The sequence below is a fragment of the Barbus barbus genome (assembly GCF_936440315.1).
Source record: "Barbus barbus genome assembly, chromosome: 47".
Taxonomy (NCBI): domain Eukaryota; kingdom Metazoa; phylum Chordata; class Actinopteri; order Cypriniformes; family Cyprinidae; genus Barbus; species Barbus barbus.
The window spans coordinates 10,717,696-10,736,187 of record NC_136725.1 but is presented as its reverse complement, the minus strand read 5'-3'; the positions used below and the strand labels follow the sequence as shown (position 1 = coordinate 10,736,187).

The window sequence follows — 18,492 nt, the reverse complement described above, 5'->3', positions numbered from 1 at the left end:
ATCATGGCACGTAGCACACTAACATGAAGTCTCCTACAGACAGGACAAGAATTAAATATTTATTGATTGACACACTAACCTTTTCATGACTGTTGTGCATGAAGAGGGTGCTGTGAATCGTAATATTTCAGATCTAAATATATAATCAGCACTGCAGAATAGATTAGCTTCATTGAATGTAATTGATTTCTAATTATAAATACCACAGATTTTCCTTCTATTTGCCTTTCCATCTTGCACTTCTGCATTGATTCAAATTTTTAATTTCTGTCTTCCTGTGCAGCACATAAAAATCATTTCATTAGTCCTCTATAAATATAAACCACATCATGAAAGTAATTCACTCGAAACACAAAAGGTTTCCTTGGATAGATTTCTTCTCCGTGCTATAAAAAGGGCTAGATCGGTAGCACAATGTTGCCTGTCAGAGGATATGAAGCAGCTGTGTCTGGACTGACCTGAGCTCCATGTGAGACTCACTCCTCCTGGGGCAGAATGGCAGAGGTGGACTGGCCTTGAGATGCCTCAGATTGGGTTTGAGTGGAAGAGACAGACGGGCCTATGGAGCACCGGGCCTGTGGTTTGAAATGCAGCATTCTGATATATATTTGGGATTGAAAATAAATAACCTGTCAATTTGTAACAGCAATGTGGTTAGAGGGAGATGGGAGACAGAAAGAAAGAAAGAAAGAAAGAAAGAAAGAACAGGACCCTCTACATATCCTGGCAATGTGATATGCTGCTGGTTTTTATGGTGAGCTTGCTGGCATCGAAACATGAGCTGCATAAATAAAATATGGGCAAAATGGTTAAGGGATAGTTCATCCAAAAATGGAAGTTCTCTCATTATTTACTCTTTACCCTCATGTCGCTCCAAACCTATATGACTTTCTTTCTTGAACACAAAAGGAGAAATGCTGATATAAGGTCAGTATATGATTTTTTTAATGTATGATTTTTTTAAAGTCTCTGCATTTATTCGATCTAAAATGCAGAAAAATGTGAAATGTTATTACAATTTAAAACTGTTTTATATTTTAAAATGTAATTTATTTATGTGATGGCAAAGCTGAATTTTAGCAGCCACTACTCCAGACTTCAGTGTCACAAGATCCTTCAAAATCATTTGCTCAAGAAATTCTTATGAAAACAGTTGCTTAATATTTAATAGTGATTATATGATAAATAGAAAGTTCAAAATAACTGAAATTGAAGTCTTTAGTGACTATAAAAGTATTTACGTTTGGTTATTTTGATCAATTTCAGGAAGGGGAAGTCTGGGCTGGGTCGTGGCCTAATGGTTAGAGAGTCTGACTCGTAACCCAAAGGTTGTGAGTCTCAGGTCCGGCAGGAATTGTAGGTGGGGGGGAATGACCAGTGCTCTCTTCCAACTTCAATAACACGACTGAGGTGCCCTTGAGCAAGGCACCAAACCCCCAACTGCTCCCCGGGTACCACAGCATAAATGGCTGCCCAGTGCTCTTGGTGTGTGTTCATGGTGTGTGTGTGTGTGTTCACTGCTGTGTGTGTGCACTTAGGATGGGTTAAATGCAGAGCACGAATTCCGAGTATGGGTTACCATACTAGGCCACATGTCACGTCACTTTCACTTTCACTTTTCTTAATACATCCTTTAACCCTCTGGTGCTCCTCATTTGGGAGTCACACTTGTGATCTTCATGGTCAAAAGTGACTGGACACCTAAAATTTTACTTTTTCCCCCAGTAAAATCAATGTAACGCATTTTTGTTTTATTTTGTATTTTGAGATAATTTCATGTTACTAATTTATATTTATGCAATAATTATGATAATCTTTTTCCCATTGAAAATAATAATTTAAAAAAATATATATTTTTATATAACTTTTTAATTAATGCAGTATTTCATGTTAAAATAGAATCAATGCCTTTAAAATCAAATTTGTTAAGGCTGACTAGTACCATTTGGTGTTAGTAAAATTCCATGGATTAGCCCATAGATTCCTATATAGCGCTATATAAAAGGGCTATGAATCTAATTGTTTTTAGACATAAATACTTATTTTTATGAAGTTGTGGGTTTAGATATATATTTAGACATTCTCAAAGACAACTTTTTGTAAAGGTTTAGATTTTTGTTTGTTTGTTTGAAATGTTGATTTGAAGTGTCAGTTTTTGAATTATTATTATTACTACACTCAAACCTGAGCACAGAGAAAACATTTTGTTCTCAGAATTTTTGTGTTTTTGTCGATTCGTTTCCTATGGTCGATCATTTTTGACTGAAGAATACAAGTGTGACCATTTTTTTTACAACCACTTAGCCTGCGCAAATTTTAAGTAGACCTCAATTTTTTTGTGTGTTCACATTCCAAATGCCATTAAAGTCACCAAGTTTCGTACCACTCCAGTGAAACTGATTTTTAAAAATTCAAAACAGAAATTGTTTTGGTCAAAAGTGACTGAAGAGCACATAGAGGGTAAAAAAATCTTACTGACCCCAAACTTTTGAACATGCACATGCTGTTTAGCTAATATTATATGAGATTACAGTATCTTGCTATTAGGAAAGAGAAATTGCTGGCTAAGGTAGCAAATATGTAGCAGAACACACAATTATACAATTATTAGACAGATGTAATATCCGTCTCTATCTTTGCAGTGATATAGTGAGTTCAGTGGCAGTGCCTACAGTAATTGAAGCTCACCCTCCCACAGAGCCAAGCAGCAGGGCACTGAAACACTGTAATTATGGGTGAGGCACAAAGCATTCACCCACTGCTAAAGCGTCAGCTAAATACAAACAAGCCTGTAAGAAATTACATGAGGAGAGCAAACAGTACAAAGCGACAGGAGAACAAAAACACAAAGTTTTGACCTTTCAAGTGAAACAAAGGGACAAACGACTCCAAAATAGATGATGCAAAGGCAATGGCAGCAATGCCAGTGCTTTTGAGGTTCAACATGAAGAAAACTGTTGGAAAAAAAATCATTTAGGGTGGTGTGAAAAAGTGTTGATTTTTACTGATTCCCCCTTCCTGATTTTTTTTTTTGTTTTTGCATATTTGTCAAAACATAACTGTTAAAACATAACTGTGGTTTATCACACCTGTGTTCAGTTTCTCTAGGCACACCCAGGCCTGATTGCTGCCATACCTGTTCGCAAACAAGAAATCACTTAAATAGGACCTGCCTGACAAAGTGAAGTAGACCAAAAGATCCTCAAAAGCTACACATCATGTTGAGATCCAAAGAAATTCAGGAACAAATGAGAAAGAAAGTAATTGAGATCTATCAGTCTGGAAAAGGTTATAAAGCCATTTCTAAAGCTTTGGGACTCCAGCGAACCACAGTGAGAGCCATTATCCACAAATGACGAAAACATGGAACAGTGGTGAACCTTCCCAGGAGTGGCCGGCCGACCAAAATTACCCAAAGAGCGCAGCGACGACTCATCCAAGAGGTCACAAAAGACCTGCAGGCCTCACTTGCCTCAGTTAAGGTCAGTGTTCATGACTCCACCATAAGAAAGAGACTGGGCAAAAATGGCCTGCATGGCAGAGTTCCAAGACGAAAACCGCTGCTGAGCAAAAAGAACATAAAGGCTCATCTCAGTTTTGCCAGAAAACATCTTGATGATCCCAAGACTTTTGGGAAAATACTCTGTGGACTGACGAGACAAAAGCTGAACTTTTTGGAAGGTGTGTGTCCCATTACATCTGGCGTAAAAGTAACACAGCATTTCAGAAAAAGAACATCATACCAACAGTAAAATATGGTGGTGGTAGTGTGATGGTCTGGGGCTGTTTTGCTGCGTCAGGACCTGGAAGACTTGCTGTGATAAATGGAACCATGAATTCAGCTGTCTACCAAAAAATCCTGAAGGACAATGTCCGGCCATCTGTTCGTGACCTCAAGCTGAAGTGAACTTGGGTTCTGCAGCAGGACAATGATCCAAAACACACCAGCAAATCCACCTCTGAATGGCTGAAGAAAAACAAAATGAAGACTTTGGAGTGGCCTAGTCAAAGTCCTGACCTGAATCCTATTGAGATGCTGTGGCATGACCTGAAAAAGGCGGTTCATGCTCGAGAAAACAAAACAAAAAAAACCCTACATTTCACTGCAGGTTATACTCTGTATAATTGTGTATGTGACAAATAAAATTGAATTGAATTGAATTGAAAACCCTCCAATGTGGCTGAATTACAACAATTCTGCCAAGATGAGTGGGCCAAAATTCCTCCACAGCGCTGTAACAGACTCATTGCAAGTTATCACAAACGCTTGATTGCAGTTGTTGCTGCTAAGGGTGGTCCAACCAGTTATTAGGTTTAGGGGGCAAGCACTTTTTCACACAGGGTCATGTGGGTTTGGATTTTGTTTTCCCTTCATAATAAAAAAACTTCATTCAAAAACTGCATGTTGTGTTTACTTGTGTTATCTTTGATTAATATTTAAATTTGTTTGATGATCTGAAACATTAAAGTGCGACAAACATGCAAAAAAATTAAAAATCTGGAAGGGGGCCAACACTTTTTCACACCACTGTATATTAGTGTTTATAATTATTAATTTAGATATTATTTTATATATTTTATTTAGATTAGATTTTTGATTGATATATAGCCTAAACTAAATTAAATCTGGTCAGCACAGTCAATAGGCTACTAATCGACTGAATAATTCAATCATTTATAACATAAACATTATGAATGCATTTTTAATAAAATAAACATTTATATAAAAATTTTATTAGTATATGTAAGTAGTTGTTATAATTTTTTTATATACAAAATCAAAAAATATTTTATACACGTTCAACATAAAACACAATTTTCATTTCAACAGATACATAATATACGAGTGTACAACAGTATCCAAAATTAATTATGCTGACTAACGTTTAAACCAAAGAGGTTTAAATGGCATTCTTCTCATATCGGTCTCTGACAGCAGCACTGTGGATTGTGCTGCACGCTCTGTGACCCAAGACACTCTCCATACCTGCCAGGGTCTGATCTAGATGTTGTGGATTAAGCCAGCCAATGGCATGATTTAAATCATAATAGCAAAATACTGTAAACACGCTACAGCAGTTATCTAGTCATTATTCAGAATATGAATTTACACTTCATACTTTGGCCAGTAGAACATGTGAAGTGCTCAAGACAGATGTGGCTGCCAGAATCCGACAGCCCACAGACGATTAGCTCCACGCACGCACCACTCTACAATATCAGCCTGTCTTCTCTGGGTTTGATCAGTGTTGCTTGACTTTTTCTTCTACTAAACTGAGCCTTTTTGAGTTTTTAAAAAATAAAAATAACTTTTTTTTCAACAATTCATCTCCTCTGCGTCACCGTAGTGCCATTATAGAGATTATCCACTGGACGCAAACTGTGTACGCTCTTCTGTATCAGCTGCAACACAAGGATGCGCTATTCTATGTGTATTTAAAAAGTCGTTATTTTTATTTTCTTTGTGTACAAAAAGTATTCTCGGCACATCATAAAATTCAGAATTCAATTGCTTTTCATACTTCTCTGTGCCTTGACAGTGTTAATTACTTGGCAGTCAATGGGACAGTCACAAGCCTCCCGGTTTTCATCTAATATCTTAAATTATGTTCCGAAGACGAACGAAGCTTTTACGGGTTTGGAACGACTTGGGGGTAAGTGATTAATGACAAAATTTTCATTTTGGGAAGGAGTAACCCTTTAAGGTTCAAAAAACACATTATTTTCCATACTGTACATTATTGTTGCTCCTCTATGCCCCGCCTTTCTGAAACGCGTCAATTTTTACAAAGCTCATCGTTCTGAGAAGCAAGGCATGCTCTGATTGGCCAACTATCCAGTGCGTTGTGATTGGCCGAATACCTCAAGCGTGAGACGGAAATGTTACGCCCCTTATCGTATTGTGATGCCGTGTCTAGGTGCGAAGATAATTACTGATTATAATGACTTATACTTTTTAATGTCTTTTTACGCGTAGTGTTGCATCGTGCCACGTAAACATTACCATGTCTGCATTTGTGATTGGAGAAACGACAAACAACAAGCACTACTCTACACTGCTCAAAACTCGCGTTTGAATCGTCAGTGACAAATTCTTTGGTCCCACTTTATATTAAGTGGCCTTAACAACTATGTACTTACATTTAAATGAATATTTTAGTACAATGCAATTATTGTGTACATGTTTTTACATTGTAATTATATTTTTTTAAATACCTGCATGTAATTACATCTGTAATTAATTTCTGTAATTACATTTATAATTACACTGTTGACCTATCCCTTACACCTTCACCTACCCTTAAACCTACCCATACCACCAAACCTGTCCCTAACCTTACCTGTATCCCTCCTCAATAGCAGCAAAAGTGTTTTGCAATACAATGTGAACACAGTTAGTACATTCTACTTACATCAAAAAATAAGTACATAGTTGTTAAGGCTGCTTAATATAAAGTGGGACCAATTCTTTAAATAAGAAAACGTACTTACAGGCTGTGAGTCAGAAGCGCCAGACTGTGCTTGCAAAGTTGGAATTGCCCCACTTTATAGAAACAGCCTTTGTGCACGCCAGCATTGTAGGCTACTCATCCAGGTTCAGGAAATAGTCCTCCGTAAAATGCGCTGCACACACTCTAATATTTGGGTTGAACTGTTCTGGAACAGTGTTGTAAATACAACTTAACCACTGATTTCTAGTTGTGTTCTCTTTTGGAAGCCCAAACAAAATACTTTCGCTTTCACAACGAAACACAGCGTCTCCACGACATGACGCTGGCGGCAGCAACAATACTACAGCAAGAATAATAGTTCCACCTTCTTTCATTGCGTACACGTTTGGGTGGTGTTTTGCAATCTTCCCACACCATGATGTAGAAATGTGGGGGTGTGTTTAAATGAGCCATTTTAGGTGTGCGTGGTCGAGTCTTAACTTTTATAAAGAATATCTCTTTGGTTTTGAGACATCAGTCTTTGCAACTTCATGGATCTTATCTATGCACATACAGCTTGTAACACTCCAAAGAGAAAGGAAAAATTGAAATTGTATCATATGACCCCTTTAAATAATGTTTTAGCACAAATATCAATTATTAAGCACAGAAAGTTTAAAACAAATGTATTTCTACATTGTTAATGGAAGGTTTATTTTCATGCATTTTAGTTGAACTTCAGGGAAAAAATAAAAAAAAATACTATTCAGAGCACAATCAAAAGTATTGTTCCCATAATGTTTGCAAAATGCTAAAATGGAATGCTCTACGTTTGCATAACCAGGATAAAACTTTTTAAAAACTTAAAAAACTGGATTAATAGGAACGTTAACAAAATGTTCTTACAACATAGAGTATTTTAGTTAATTGGTCACAGATCCTCTTCTGTAGAAAAGTAGGGTACTGGGATGCAACCTTGGTGACAGCACTGGCATATACACTATATTGCCAAAAGTATTGGGTCACCCCCTTCTAACGAACAGGTTTGACTATAGTAATTTACACTACATTTGTAAAGAGTACAAATCTTAATGTTAAAGCATATAATGATATTCTAGGGAATTGTGTGCTTCTAATTTTATAGCAACAGTTTGGACAGGACCCTTTTCTATTCTAACATGACAGTGCCTCTGTGTATAAGACACGGTTCAAAAAGAAGTTATTGATTCAGTCAGTGTGGAAGAACTTGACTGGTCTGCAGAAAGCCAAGTCCTGATCCCAGCTGAACTCCTCTGGTGTTCTTAATCTTAATGTTTAAGCATTATATGCCAAAATTCATATTCAACCTCATGTCATTCCAAACCTGTTTGACATCTGACGAATGAATGGTAAGAATGTTGGTACATTGAAGAATGCTGGTAATCACACAGCTGTGGTGACCATGGATAGTTCACCCAAAAATAAAAATTGTCATTAATTATTCACTCTCATGTCGTTCCAAACCCGTAAGACCTTCATTTACCTTTGGAACACAAATTAAGTATTTTTGATGAAATCCAAGAGCTTTCTGACCCTGCATAGACATAACTACCACATTCAAGGCCCAGAAAGGTAGTAAGGACATCATTAAAATAGTCCATGTGACATCAGTACGTCTGTGCACTGTGCCTTGTTTGCAAGCAGAGGAATGCACACGTATGCATCATGGTACTCTCGTAAATGTGTGTCAAAGACTTACACGGAAGAGAAGAAATTGTTGAATAAATTAATTAGTTTTGTTTTCTTTGCACACAAAAAGTATTCTCGTAGCTTCATAACATTACTGTTGAATCACTGATGTCACATGGACTATTTTACCAATGTCTTTACTACGTTTCTGGGCCTTGAACATGGTAGTTGCGTTGCGGTCTATGCAGGGTCATAAAGCTCTTGGATTTCATCAAAAATATATTAATTTGTGTTCCCAAGATTAACGAAGGTCTTACGGGTTTGAAACGACATGAGGGTGAGTAATTAATGACATAATTTTCATTTGTGGGTGAACTATCCCTTTAACTTCGAATGACTAGACAACAGAAAATACTGAGACATTTCTCAAAATATCTGCTTTTATGTTCCAAAGATGAAAGAAAGTCTCACCGTTTTGGAACGGCATGAGGGTAAGTAGCTAAAGAATATAATTTTTATTTCTGGATGAACCATCCCTTTAAGTTATTGCTTGCAAACAAGGTTCACATTACCTTATATGACACGAGCTGTTCAGCATGTGGCTGTAACCCCTGAAGTGGGGTGTGGGCCTGCAGAAACATCTGTGTCCAACAAGCCCCAGATGTGTCCATTGAGAGAAGGGTTCAACTGTTTGTTAGGAGCATGGATGCGTTTCATCCCTGGGTGGCGTGTGGGTGAGAGTGTTATCTGGCTTAGCCAACGGTTCAGGGGGTTGTGAATCAGGCATGAGTGTGTGCCTATACATCTGAATAAGGATGAAATAAAACAGAATGTGTCTGAATATGGGAGGTGGGAGTGCATGGAAAGGGGAGACAGCAGAAAGACAGAAATATATAGATTAAAAGAGAGAAATGAGAGAGGGAGATAAACAGAGGGTGTGGGGGAGACGGCAGTCTTTGGTGAGGTAGATCATGCGGTGTGGAGCCTCAGTTTGGAAACCAGAGAAGCCCACCGCCCCTCTACTTCAGATTTATCATACTTTCACTCGGCAGACACTCTGACTGCACAATTATGAAGAGCTGCAGATCACCGACCTCTCATCACGTCAAAATCTGAGGGGGTTTAGAAATCAAATCCACAGGGATGTGTGACAGGACAGACGTCAGTGGATTTCTATTTATACTCAGGATAGCACTATTTTCCTTTGGGCACTCCTAATTTCCATTGTGTATTCACACAGTTTATTTTTCTCTGGACAAATATATTGCATCATACATATTCCACTTTTGCTTTGTGACTTTCTAGAAAACAAATCGTTTTTAAACTTTAAAGTTGCATTGCACTACAAGTGTAAGTGTTTTAGTCAATTAAAACATCACAAGTGTATATAAAGTTCTTACCATCTTCACTTTTATTGAATTTTTTTTTTTTATGACTTAAAACGAAAGATAAGTAAACTTTCAAAGGTGCCCAAGACGTACCTATATTTCCATATTTATATGCGTATCTATACTGCCACCTTCAGGCCACAATGATAAAGCGCACAATGTAAAACTATCTCTACAAACATTTATCTACCGCATAAAATGTTAAATTAGACTCCCAAAGAGCTATTTAGTGAATTTATTTTTATTCATTTAGCAGACCCTAAATGAGCAATTAAACAATTTCTAGAACCTGATCATTTCCAAGCCTGGAAAGCACAATTTATGTTTCAAATAACACATCATTAGGTTTTACAGGCTGTAAAACTAACAGACATTAATCCTTTATATTATTACATTTCATAATAAAAACTTTATGTATTCATATACAAAACAAATATCAACTGACTGATCTGCCCAGTCCTCCAAAATCACCTTTTTCACAGCAAAGCCTCCAAATAAAGTAAACTGATCTACCAAGAAATAATGTAACATGTTTTTGTCGAGATGATAGAGAGTCAATGGCAGGTCAGAGCTTATTGGCTAAATTGCTCATGACTCAATTCTGTGCAAATATGAGACTAGTGAAAACTTTAAAACAATATAAAGATCCATCCTAAATCTTATGCTTTATAAAATACAATTTTATATACCTTATAAATCTACAGTAAATATTGGTCTAAACAAAACAAGAATGTATTGCACATCAGCCCAAACTTTATACTTGTAAGGCAGCAATGTACTGATATTCCTCAAACATTCAATCTCTAAGCAATTAATTCAATACATTCAATAAACTAATTCAGTTCTAAATCTATTCAAGCTCTAATTCTATTCTGGTCTCTTTAACTCTATTCAAACCATGATTTTCAATATTTAATCCAAAATTTCTTTAAAGCTGATTATATCATTCTTATATCTGCGTACTGAATTGCAATTGGTCTTGTCATTTATAGATACCCTTCACATTCACTACATATTGATTCTTGTTTGTGGACGAAACAAAATCAAAGTCTAACCTAAACTCACCTTAGACTGTTACTGCTTTGTTGCTGCCTTGCAAGTGACTGGTATTTCCTTAAGGAAATATAATATTTCGTTTTTGCTGAAATTATTATTATTTTAAAAATACTTCCCTCTTTCACAAATTTCCCTTTAGAAATATAAAGTTATGTTCCCTTCCAAAACCACCATAATCATATACTGCATTTCAGCAAAAACGCATATTTCATGGCAGCGACTCAAAATACGAAAAAATACACTTAGGCTTGAACAGATTACACACATGTGTTGGTATGAGGAAATGTAAAAAAACACCCAGGGGAACCAGGAGGTATCCAAACTCCTGTTGATTTTAAGCTACAGGTGGGTCATCTGAGGCTTCAGTCCCATCTTCTGATAAGAGTGCTTGAGTGTCATTAGAATCCAATGAGTGGAAACACCTAAGGATGCTGGAGTGGGACACAAAGTAAGAATGAATCAGCATTCTTAGCCAACACTCAAGTACAAGAAATACAAGCAGATGCAAAAATGGAAAGAGGAAATGTAAGCCTTAGCTAGCATTTAAAAATGAGGAACTTCAGCCTACTAATCAAAATAGAGCACAGAACCACCTCAGTTAAAAGTCAGGAATAACTAGTTTCTGTTAAATGTAATCTTTTTTAAATCTCAAAAGAGATATTCGTTTTTCCCTTTGTACAATACAATGATATGATGAAATTCACTTGTAGCATTTAAAACTGATTCAATGTAGATTTTGTTTTTTATTTTTCATTTAAAATGATCAAATTAATTTATTTCTATTTATGCAGTCTCTCTAAATCATTAATATGGTATATTAATACAATGATACAATTTATTTATAATGTGCTTTTCTCATACCCAAAGTGCTATATAGTCAGCAATTAATTTAAAGTGGTGGTTTAAATGCACAGACATTTAATCATTCTAAAGATCAATAACAGGTTATGTTTCAGTGCAGCTCTTACCCTAATAGACTTATGGGAATGATACTGAGTCCAGCACCCAACAGGAAGATAAAGCCAGGACACCATGCCACGGTGGCTGCATAGATTCTGCTAAATACCGCAGAGGACCCATTAGTGCTCAGGTTTTCCGTAAAAGCCACACAGGCAAAGAGTGCTCCTGAGAAAACATGAAGTGTAAACAAAGAAAAGTCTGATATAATTGTCTCTTCAAAAGGAGGAGGAATGCATACATGCTGGGTTAAAGGTCAAACAAAAATAAAAAGAATTCACATAAGGATCCTTAAATGTAACGCCACTTCGAAAGAAAACAAAACATACAAAAACACATTCTTGAGCTAAGAAGAGCTCTTATGACCGACATCTTGCTGAATAAGGAGTTTTGCTTTGGAACAGTGATTTTCAGAGTCACTCACCCTGCTCGGACTTTGAGACGACCTTTGACATCATCGAACGCAGGATAGGGAATGGCATGATGGCAAACATAGCAGGAATCCTCACTGTAAGTAAACACATCAATACTCACATTAACTAAGCAAACAAGACATCCAGAATTACATAAGTTTACACCTATTTTACATGGTTACAAATTTAGAGCTCACACTTACTTTTATTCCATGTTGGACTAAATTATGTAGCTAACTTACAAGGAAAAAAAAATGTTCCAACCTACAACATACAGATTGCTGATAATATCTGATAATGAAATTCATTAACACTTTAGTAAAGTTACCAGTGCAACTGTGTTCAGTTATCAAAGAAGTTAATTAAGCAAACTTTATCATTGTATTACTGTACACATAATAAGTGTGAAAAGATATGTGAGATTGCTGTACCCAGGAACAGCTGCTTTTTGCTCTTAATTAATTTTATAAATTTTCAACATACAATAACATATGCAGTGTTCCATATATACCACTTTGAACAGGTGTTAAGAGCAAAATTGAGCTGTGAGAAGACACACATTACACAATTTATTTGACGTCTTATAAAAATTGTAATTCTGTGATTTATTAATTGTTGAAGGTTCATCTACTCTCTCTTTTCCTCAATTCTTGGAACTAAACACTAATAACTTTAAACAAACAAAATTGCACCAATATTTAAATCCTGGTCAGTACAACAAACTGTTTCATGCTACAGTCGATACATAAAATAAAGGATATTACAATTTTGTCTAAATTAAATTAACACTAAAATCTAAACTTACTTTTTTTAATGCTACAAGTGAATTTAGGCATCATAACATTATAATGTAGAAAAATGAAAAATGTATATTTTGCAATTTGATAAAAAAAATGATAAAGAAAACAGTGTTACTACATTTGTGCTCTACATGAGTGTGTGTGAGTGCATTACTGTGAATTTGGCAAGACAAATATAAACAAGCTTTTTGCATCTTGTAATTTTTTCTGTCATGTATGACTATTGTATATCTAAAGCCATACATAATATAGTAAATGTGGTATCCTAATTACTATAAAACAATAATAATATACAATATATGAAAATGACTGTGGATGTTCGTGCTCACCGAGGAACATAATGAGCGTGGTCTTTGCGAAGGCCGTCATGAACATGCTTATAGCGACTGACAGCATCCCGATGAAGGCGATGGCAGTGTTAGGCAAACAGAGGGAGAACAAATACACACCGACAAAACTAGTGATAAAGATGGAGGTGCTGGCTGCGGCGCCATAGCCGATGAGGATCTCGCTCCAGCACAGCGGCTCATTGAGTTCGTAAAGTGTGATCATGGACAGACCCCCCGTATTGACAAAAGATAAGGAGGAGAAAGTGACAATCAACAGCACAAGAATCCATTTTCTTTGACTACTGCCTCCTGCAAACAATTTGTAGATACCACATACAAGTTTCTGCATGGCCAGACAACAATCCCCAGTCTCTGACCGGTCAATCACCCTAGTTTCCTCCAGAATGAAGATGGCATATAGCAAGTTAACCACCTGAAATATGGCGGATGTGAAGAAAGGCCAGTTGAACCCGACTGCATGCAGGAAGTAGCCAGTGGAGATTGACGCCACTCCAGCCAACAAGCCGATCATCATGTCCACCACAGCCATGCGAAGAGTTTTCTGCTTGCCGTCCTCGCACAAATCGGCCACATAGGAGAAGCAGCCTCCTAGCATGGTACCGATACCCCCAAAGAGGGCACTTACAAAAGAGGCGGCAATGAGGAGGTAGAGGTTGAGCTCGAAGAAGGAGACCGCCAGAAATGAAAGAGTGTAGATCAGAGACCCAATGAGGGGCATAATAATAGTGATCTTTCGGCCACGTTGATCGCTGTAGGCCACCAGGAGGAGGGTCACTATGAGACTGGGGATCATGGAAGACAAATCACTGTACATGGAGAACAGAGAAGCTGCTTTCTGCACCTCCTGAAAAATAGAACAAAATAAATTAAACGCATGTGCATACAAAACTGTGGCTGCATATGTATCTTATGACGTCTGTTGCCATTCAAAAATAGAAAAGCTACAAAAAAAAAAAAAAAGAGGAAATGAAACACAGATGTGTTTCCTTAAGTATCAATGACCAAAACTATACTACTACAGACTGCCCTCTAAAGCAACAACAGGTGTAACTCACATTATATTTATAGGATATAAAACAAACCCTGACAGGAGTGATTGTCAATACTTTTTTATTTTGAAATAATGACCATCTGACTGTATATTATCTGATTTTTACACACTTACTAAGTGAATAATAGATACATGGACATGAAATATTGATTTTGTGAGTTACTAGTTTACTCATTAAGTTTTTAAGTATTTACTTACTTATTAGTGTTCTGTCTTTCTATGCGCAGAGACAGAACACCAGGACAGAAAACATGCTTTCCCGGATGAGTGGTCTGTTAAATAGTGTTGCCATAGACAACAGTCAGTCATTATTTATAATTTTTCTGCTCTCTGAGAAATATATGCTGCTGAGTTAAGCTATGGACCAATCACAATGAAGTATTCCAGAGATGTACAGATGTAAATGTACAGATGTACAATAGTTACTTATAATAGATAATTGTCGTCACTGAATAACAATTGATAACAGCAATAACAATAGGATAACAAGCTCTATATTTACAAAAGGTCACATTATGGAGCCTTCATAATTTACCAGTTATATCAGTATATTTAATTCATACCGTAAGGATGTGAGCAGTTTCATTTTACATTTGATTATAAAGTGAAGTGAAGTGAGTGAAGTGATATACGGCCAAGTATGGTGACCCATACTCGGAATTCGTGCTCTGCATTTAACCCATCCAACGTGCACACACACAGCAGTGAACACACACACACCGTGAACATACACCCGGAGCAGTGGGCAGCATTTATGCTGCGGCGCCCGGGGAGCAGTTGGGGGTTCGGTGTCTTGCTCAAGGGCACCTCAGTCGTGGTATTGAGGGTGGAGAGAGCGCTGGACATTCACTCCCCCCACCTACAATCCCTGCCGGCCGGAGACTCGAACCCGCAACCTTTGGATTACGAGTCCGACTCTCTAACCATTACTGTAGTATTTTGTAGGCTACTTGACTCTTTGTTTTTTCGTTTACATCTTCATCCTATTGTTTGTAATTAGCTTCTTTGTTTTAATTAAAAAAAAAAAAAAAATAGAAAAACATAATTCCTTGTTTAAAAGTTATGTGGCAGAATGTGGCAAGACACAAAAATAAGAGTTTCTGCATATTTTTTTTTGCATGACTATTGTACATTTAATGTCATAGTGAATGTGTGTATATGGTAAATCTTAATAAAAAAATTAAAAAATCATTGTTTAATCCTTTTTCAAACAATGTTATGCAAAATCCAGGAATTACCCCACTAAAAATATTTTGATTATTCAAAAATCTAAAAAAAGTTGACTGACAAAATAAGCCCACAGTATAAGCAGCTTAAATAAACCCAAATACTCAAAAATGTGTTCTGGAAATAAGCACAAGCAAAACCTTTGAAAACCCATTTTATGACAGATTTTCTTTTATCTTTAAAAAAACACTTAAAGGGTGTTAGCAATGCACACCAATAACACACGAAAAACGTTTTCTCATCCTCCAGTCGCTCTGACTGGCACACTTTTATTAAACAAAAACAGGCACGTGCAGTCACTGATTAGGTCACATGACATACACTCTGCAGTGTCCCTGCCTGTCCCACAACAACAACAAAAAAGACTGGGAAAAAAAATGAGAGCATAATACATATACATTAACAAAGGGGCCATATGACATTGCTAAAGAGAACATTTGTTAATGCGGTTTAAGGTTAAAAAAACACATTATTTTCCACATACTGTACATTATTGTTGCTCCACTATGCCCGCCTTTCTGAAACGAGTCGATTTTTACAAAGCTCATCGTTCTGAGAAGCGAGGCGTGCTCTGATTGGCCAGCTATCTGGTGCATTGTGATTGGCCGAATAACTCAAGCGTGAGACAGAAATGTTATGCCCCTTACCATATGAGGACACAAAAACAATAAAACCATAAAACAATAAAATTATAAACTAGGCATTTGTTGCATCCAGTGAGGACATAATTACTGATTATAATGACTCGTACTGTCTTTTTAGCATTGCGCTGTGTAAACATAACACCATTTGTTTGCATTTGTGATCGTAGAAACGGCAAACTTACGTTAGAATAGTCAGTAGCAAAATCTTTAAATATCAAAACGTACTTACAGCCTGGGAGTCAGAAGCACCAGACTGTCCTTGCGACGTTGGAATTGCCCCACTTTATAGTGTTCACAGCCGGCATTGTAGGCTACTCTGCCCGGTTCAGTAAACAGTCCTCCATAAAATTGCACTGCACACACTCTAATATTTGGGTTGAACTGTTCTGGAACAGTGTTGTAAATATAACTTAACCACTGATTTCTAGTTGTGTCCTCTTTTGGAAACCCAAACAATGTGCTTTTGCAACGAAACACAAAATTCTCCATGACATGGCGGCAACAACAACAATACTACAGCAAGAATAAAAGCTATGCCTTCTTTCATTGCATATACGTTTGGGCAGTGTTATGCAAATCTTCCCACACCGTGACGTAGACATGGGGGCGTGGCAGAGCCAACTTTTATAAATAATATCTCTTTGGGTTTGAAACTTTAGTCTTTGCAGCTTTACAGATCTTATATATGCGCAAACAGTTGAAACACTCCAAAGACAAAGGAAAACATGAAATCGCATCATATGACCCCTTTAAAAAGTGGATATGAGGGCACTAATGCGGTTAATGCGATGAGCCCGTGGTTACTCTACTAGACACCTGTGTGAACTTGAGGCAGCTAAAAATATATTGGGACCAGCTGGTAAAAAATAACTGTTAAAAATGAAGTTAGCTAACTGTTATTAGAAAAGCGCAACACTTGATATTAATGTTTTTGCTATATAACGCAAAGGAGTTCATTTATAAGCAAATATGTAAGTGATGTAAAAGTGTTTGTGTCATGTGACAGACATTACTCACATCTTGCTGTCTGCTGTGGTTGGTGCTGTTAGCTTCGCATTGGGAAGTGTTGTCGGACACGGGGTAAGAAGAGTTTGTGATCTCCAGCCACAATCTGCGATACACGTACTGCTGCACGAGGGGATACACCATAAAACTGGCAAACGCGTAAATCGCTACGATCGGCTCGATTAAGTACAGTCTCTTCATTGTGTCGTGGATGTGTCTGCAAAAGCCAAGAGTAAAACAGACATTTGGATAAGTCTGCATGATCAGACTAATTGTAAACCTACATAATTCAAGACGAAAGTGGCATCATGACAGCTCAAATAAAACTCACACTACTGACACCTTGGACAGCTACCAGTCTGCTTACAGCTCACTTGTACAAACAATGCAAACAGATTGGAGACTTACTTCTTCCTTCAAAAGAATACATCAGAAATTCCTCTCTACTGCGAGACTCTTCTGTAATCAAAGTGACAGTTAAACAGTCTTCTCTTTTTGTTTATGAAACATGACTGATCGCAACACCTTATGAAACGCCGGTTTCCTGCCCTTGAGAAGCCGATTGGTCAGTTGAATTCAAGGAGTCCAAATCATTGGTTGGTGAGGCTGTCAATCACCTCAAATGGGCGGGTTGAGTTGTGAAATTGCGATGGACATCTAAACAGACGGGAGCCGTGACATGTGATATCTATGAGTGAAACAGTCCTTTTCGTTGCATTTTTACAGGTTTTGTTTTGCACCTTTTTATGTCATATTTGCTTCCATTGTCCTCATTTGTAAGTCGCTTTGGATAAAAGCGTCTGCTAAATGACTTGTAAATGTATTACAATTAATACATCAAAAGGTGCAAAACCATTCAAACAATTGCGTGTGGATTTAAAATTGCATTTAATTTAATACTTTTCTGAATGTTTTTGACGCTAATTTACTTCAATTACATTATTTATTTATTGAAGGATAATGACGTTTCACATATTTGCATATTTGTTGTGTTACAATTGAAATCTTAGGTGTTGATTTGATTCTTGTGGTTTCACAAGTAGTGTTCTGGTCCAAATAATAAAACAAAATAAGGAAAAAAAATATTATTTACATTATATAATTACGTTTTTTATAGTTAGTTTTATAGTTTTATAGTTGTTTTTGGGGTTTAGAACCACTACATTACAGTATTTCTATTACTATTAGTATTATTAGTATTAGTATTAGAATCAGTATTCCCTTTTCTCATTTGTTACGGTAATATTGAGTAGGTGTACGAAATAGGAGGGATCTATGACCGAACTGAAAAAAAAATAGTCGTGGAAAAATAAATCCATTCTTATTGCTTTAATTAATTTTGGTCTGAAGAGGGCACCTTATGGCCCATAATGGCCGAATACTTTTAATGTGTCTGTGTGTATTATGACAAAAATTAAAGTCACTGTCTACATATTCGACAATTGCCTATATCGTGGGTTGCAATTATATAAAAGCCGATGGTTAATACATAGCCAACTAAA

At 36.8% G+C, this 18,492-nt stretch overlaps 1 protein-coding gene across 1 annotated transcript; it reads right to left on the bottom strand.

The window, feature by feature from the left end:
• Nucleotides 1-9,488: 9,488 nt before the first annotated feature.
• On the bottom strand, nt 9,489-17,524 carry LOC306865599 (lysosomal proton-coupled steroid conjugate and bile acid symporter SLC46A3). The gene is made up of 6 exons (XM_079410305.1): nt 17,399-17,524; nt 17,003-17,207; nt 13,043-13,907; nt 11,925-12,008; nt 11,512-11,668; nt 9,489-10,974 (listed from the first exon to the last, which is right to left on the bottom strand). The coding sequence occupies exons 2-6, from the start codon at nt 17,189-17,191 to the stop codon at nt 10,878-10,880; spliced, it is 1,392 nt and encodes a 463-aa protein (XP_079266431.1). The 5' UTR covers nt 17,192-17,207; nt 17,399-17,524; the 3' UTR covers nt 9,489-10,877.
• Between the last annotated feature and the right edge of the window lie 968 nt (nt 17,525-18,492).

What these genes read in the sequence shown, in the direction of transcription:
- LOC306865599 (XM_079410305.1), bottom strand. Translation starts at nt 17,191, where the DNA reads ATGAAGAGACTGTACTTAATCGAGCCGATCGTAGCGATTTACGCGTTT. An exon ending in ACCACAGCAGACAGCAAGAT is followed by an intron (nt 13,908 to 17,002) that starts GTGAGTAATGTC and finishes TCTATTTTTCAG; the next exon opens with GAGGTGCAGAAAGCAGCTTC. An exon ending in ATTCCCATAAGTCTATTAGG is followed by an intron (nt 10,975 to 11,511) that starts GTAAGAGCTGCA and finishes GTCCCACTCCAG; the next exon opens with CATCCTTAGGTGTTTCCACT.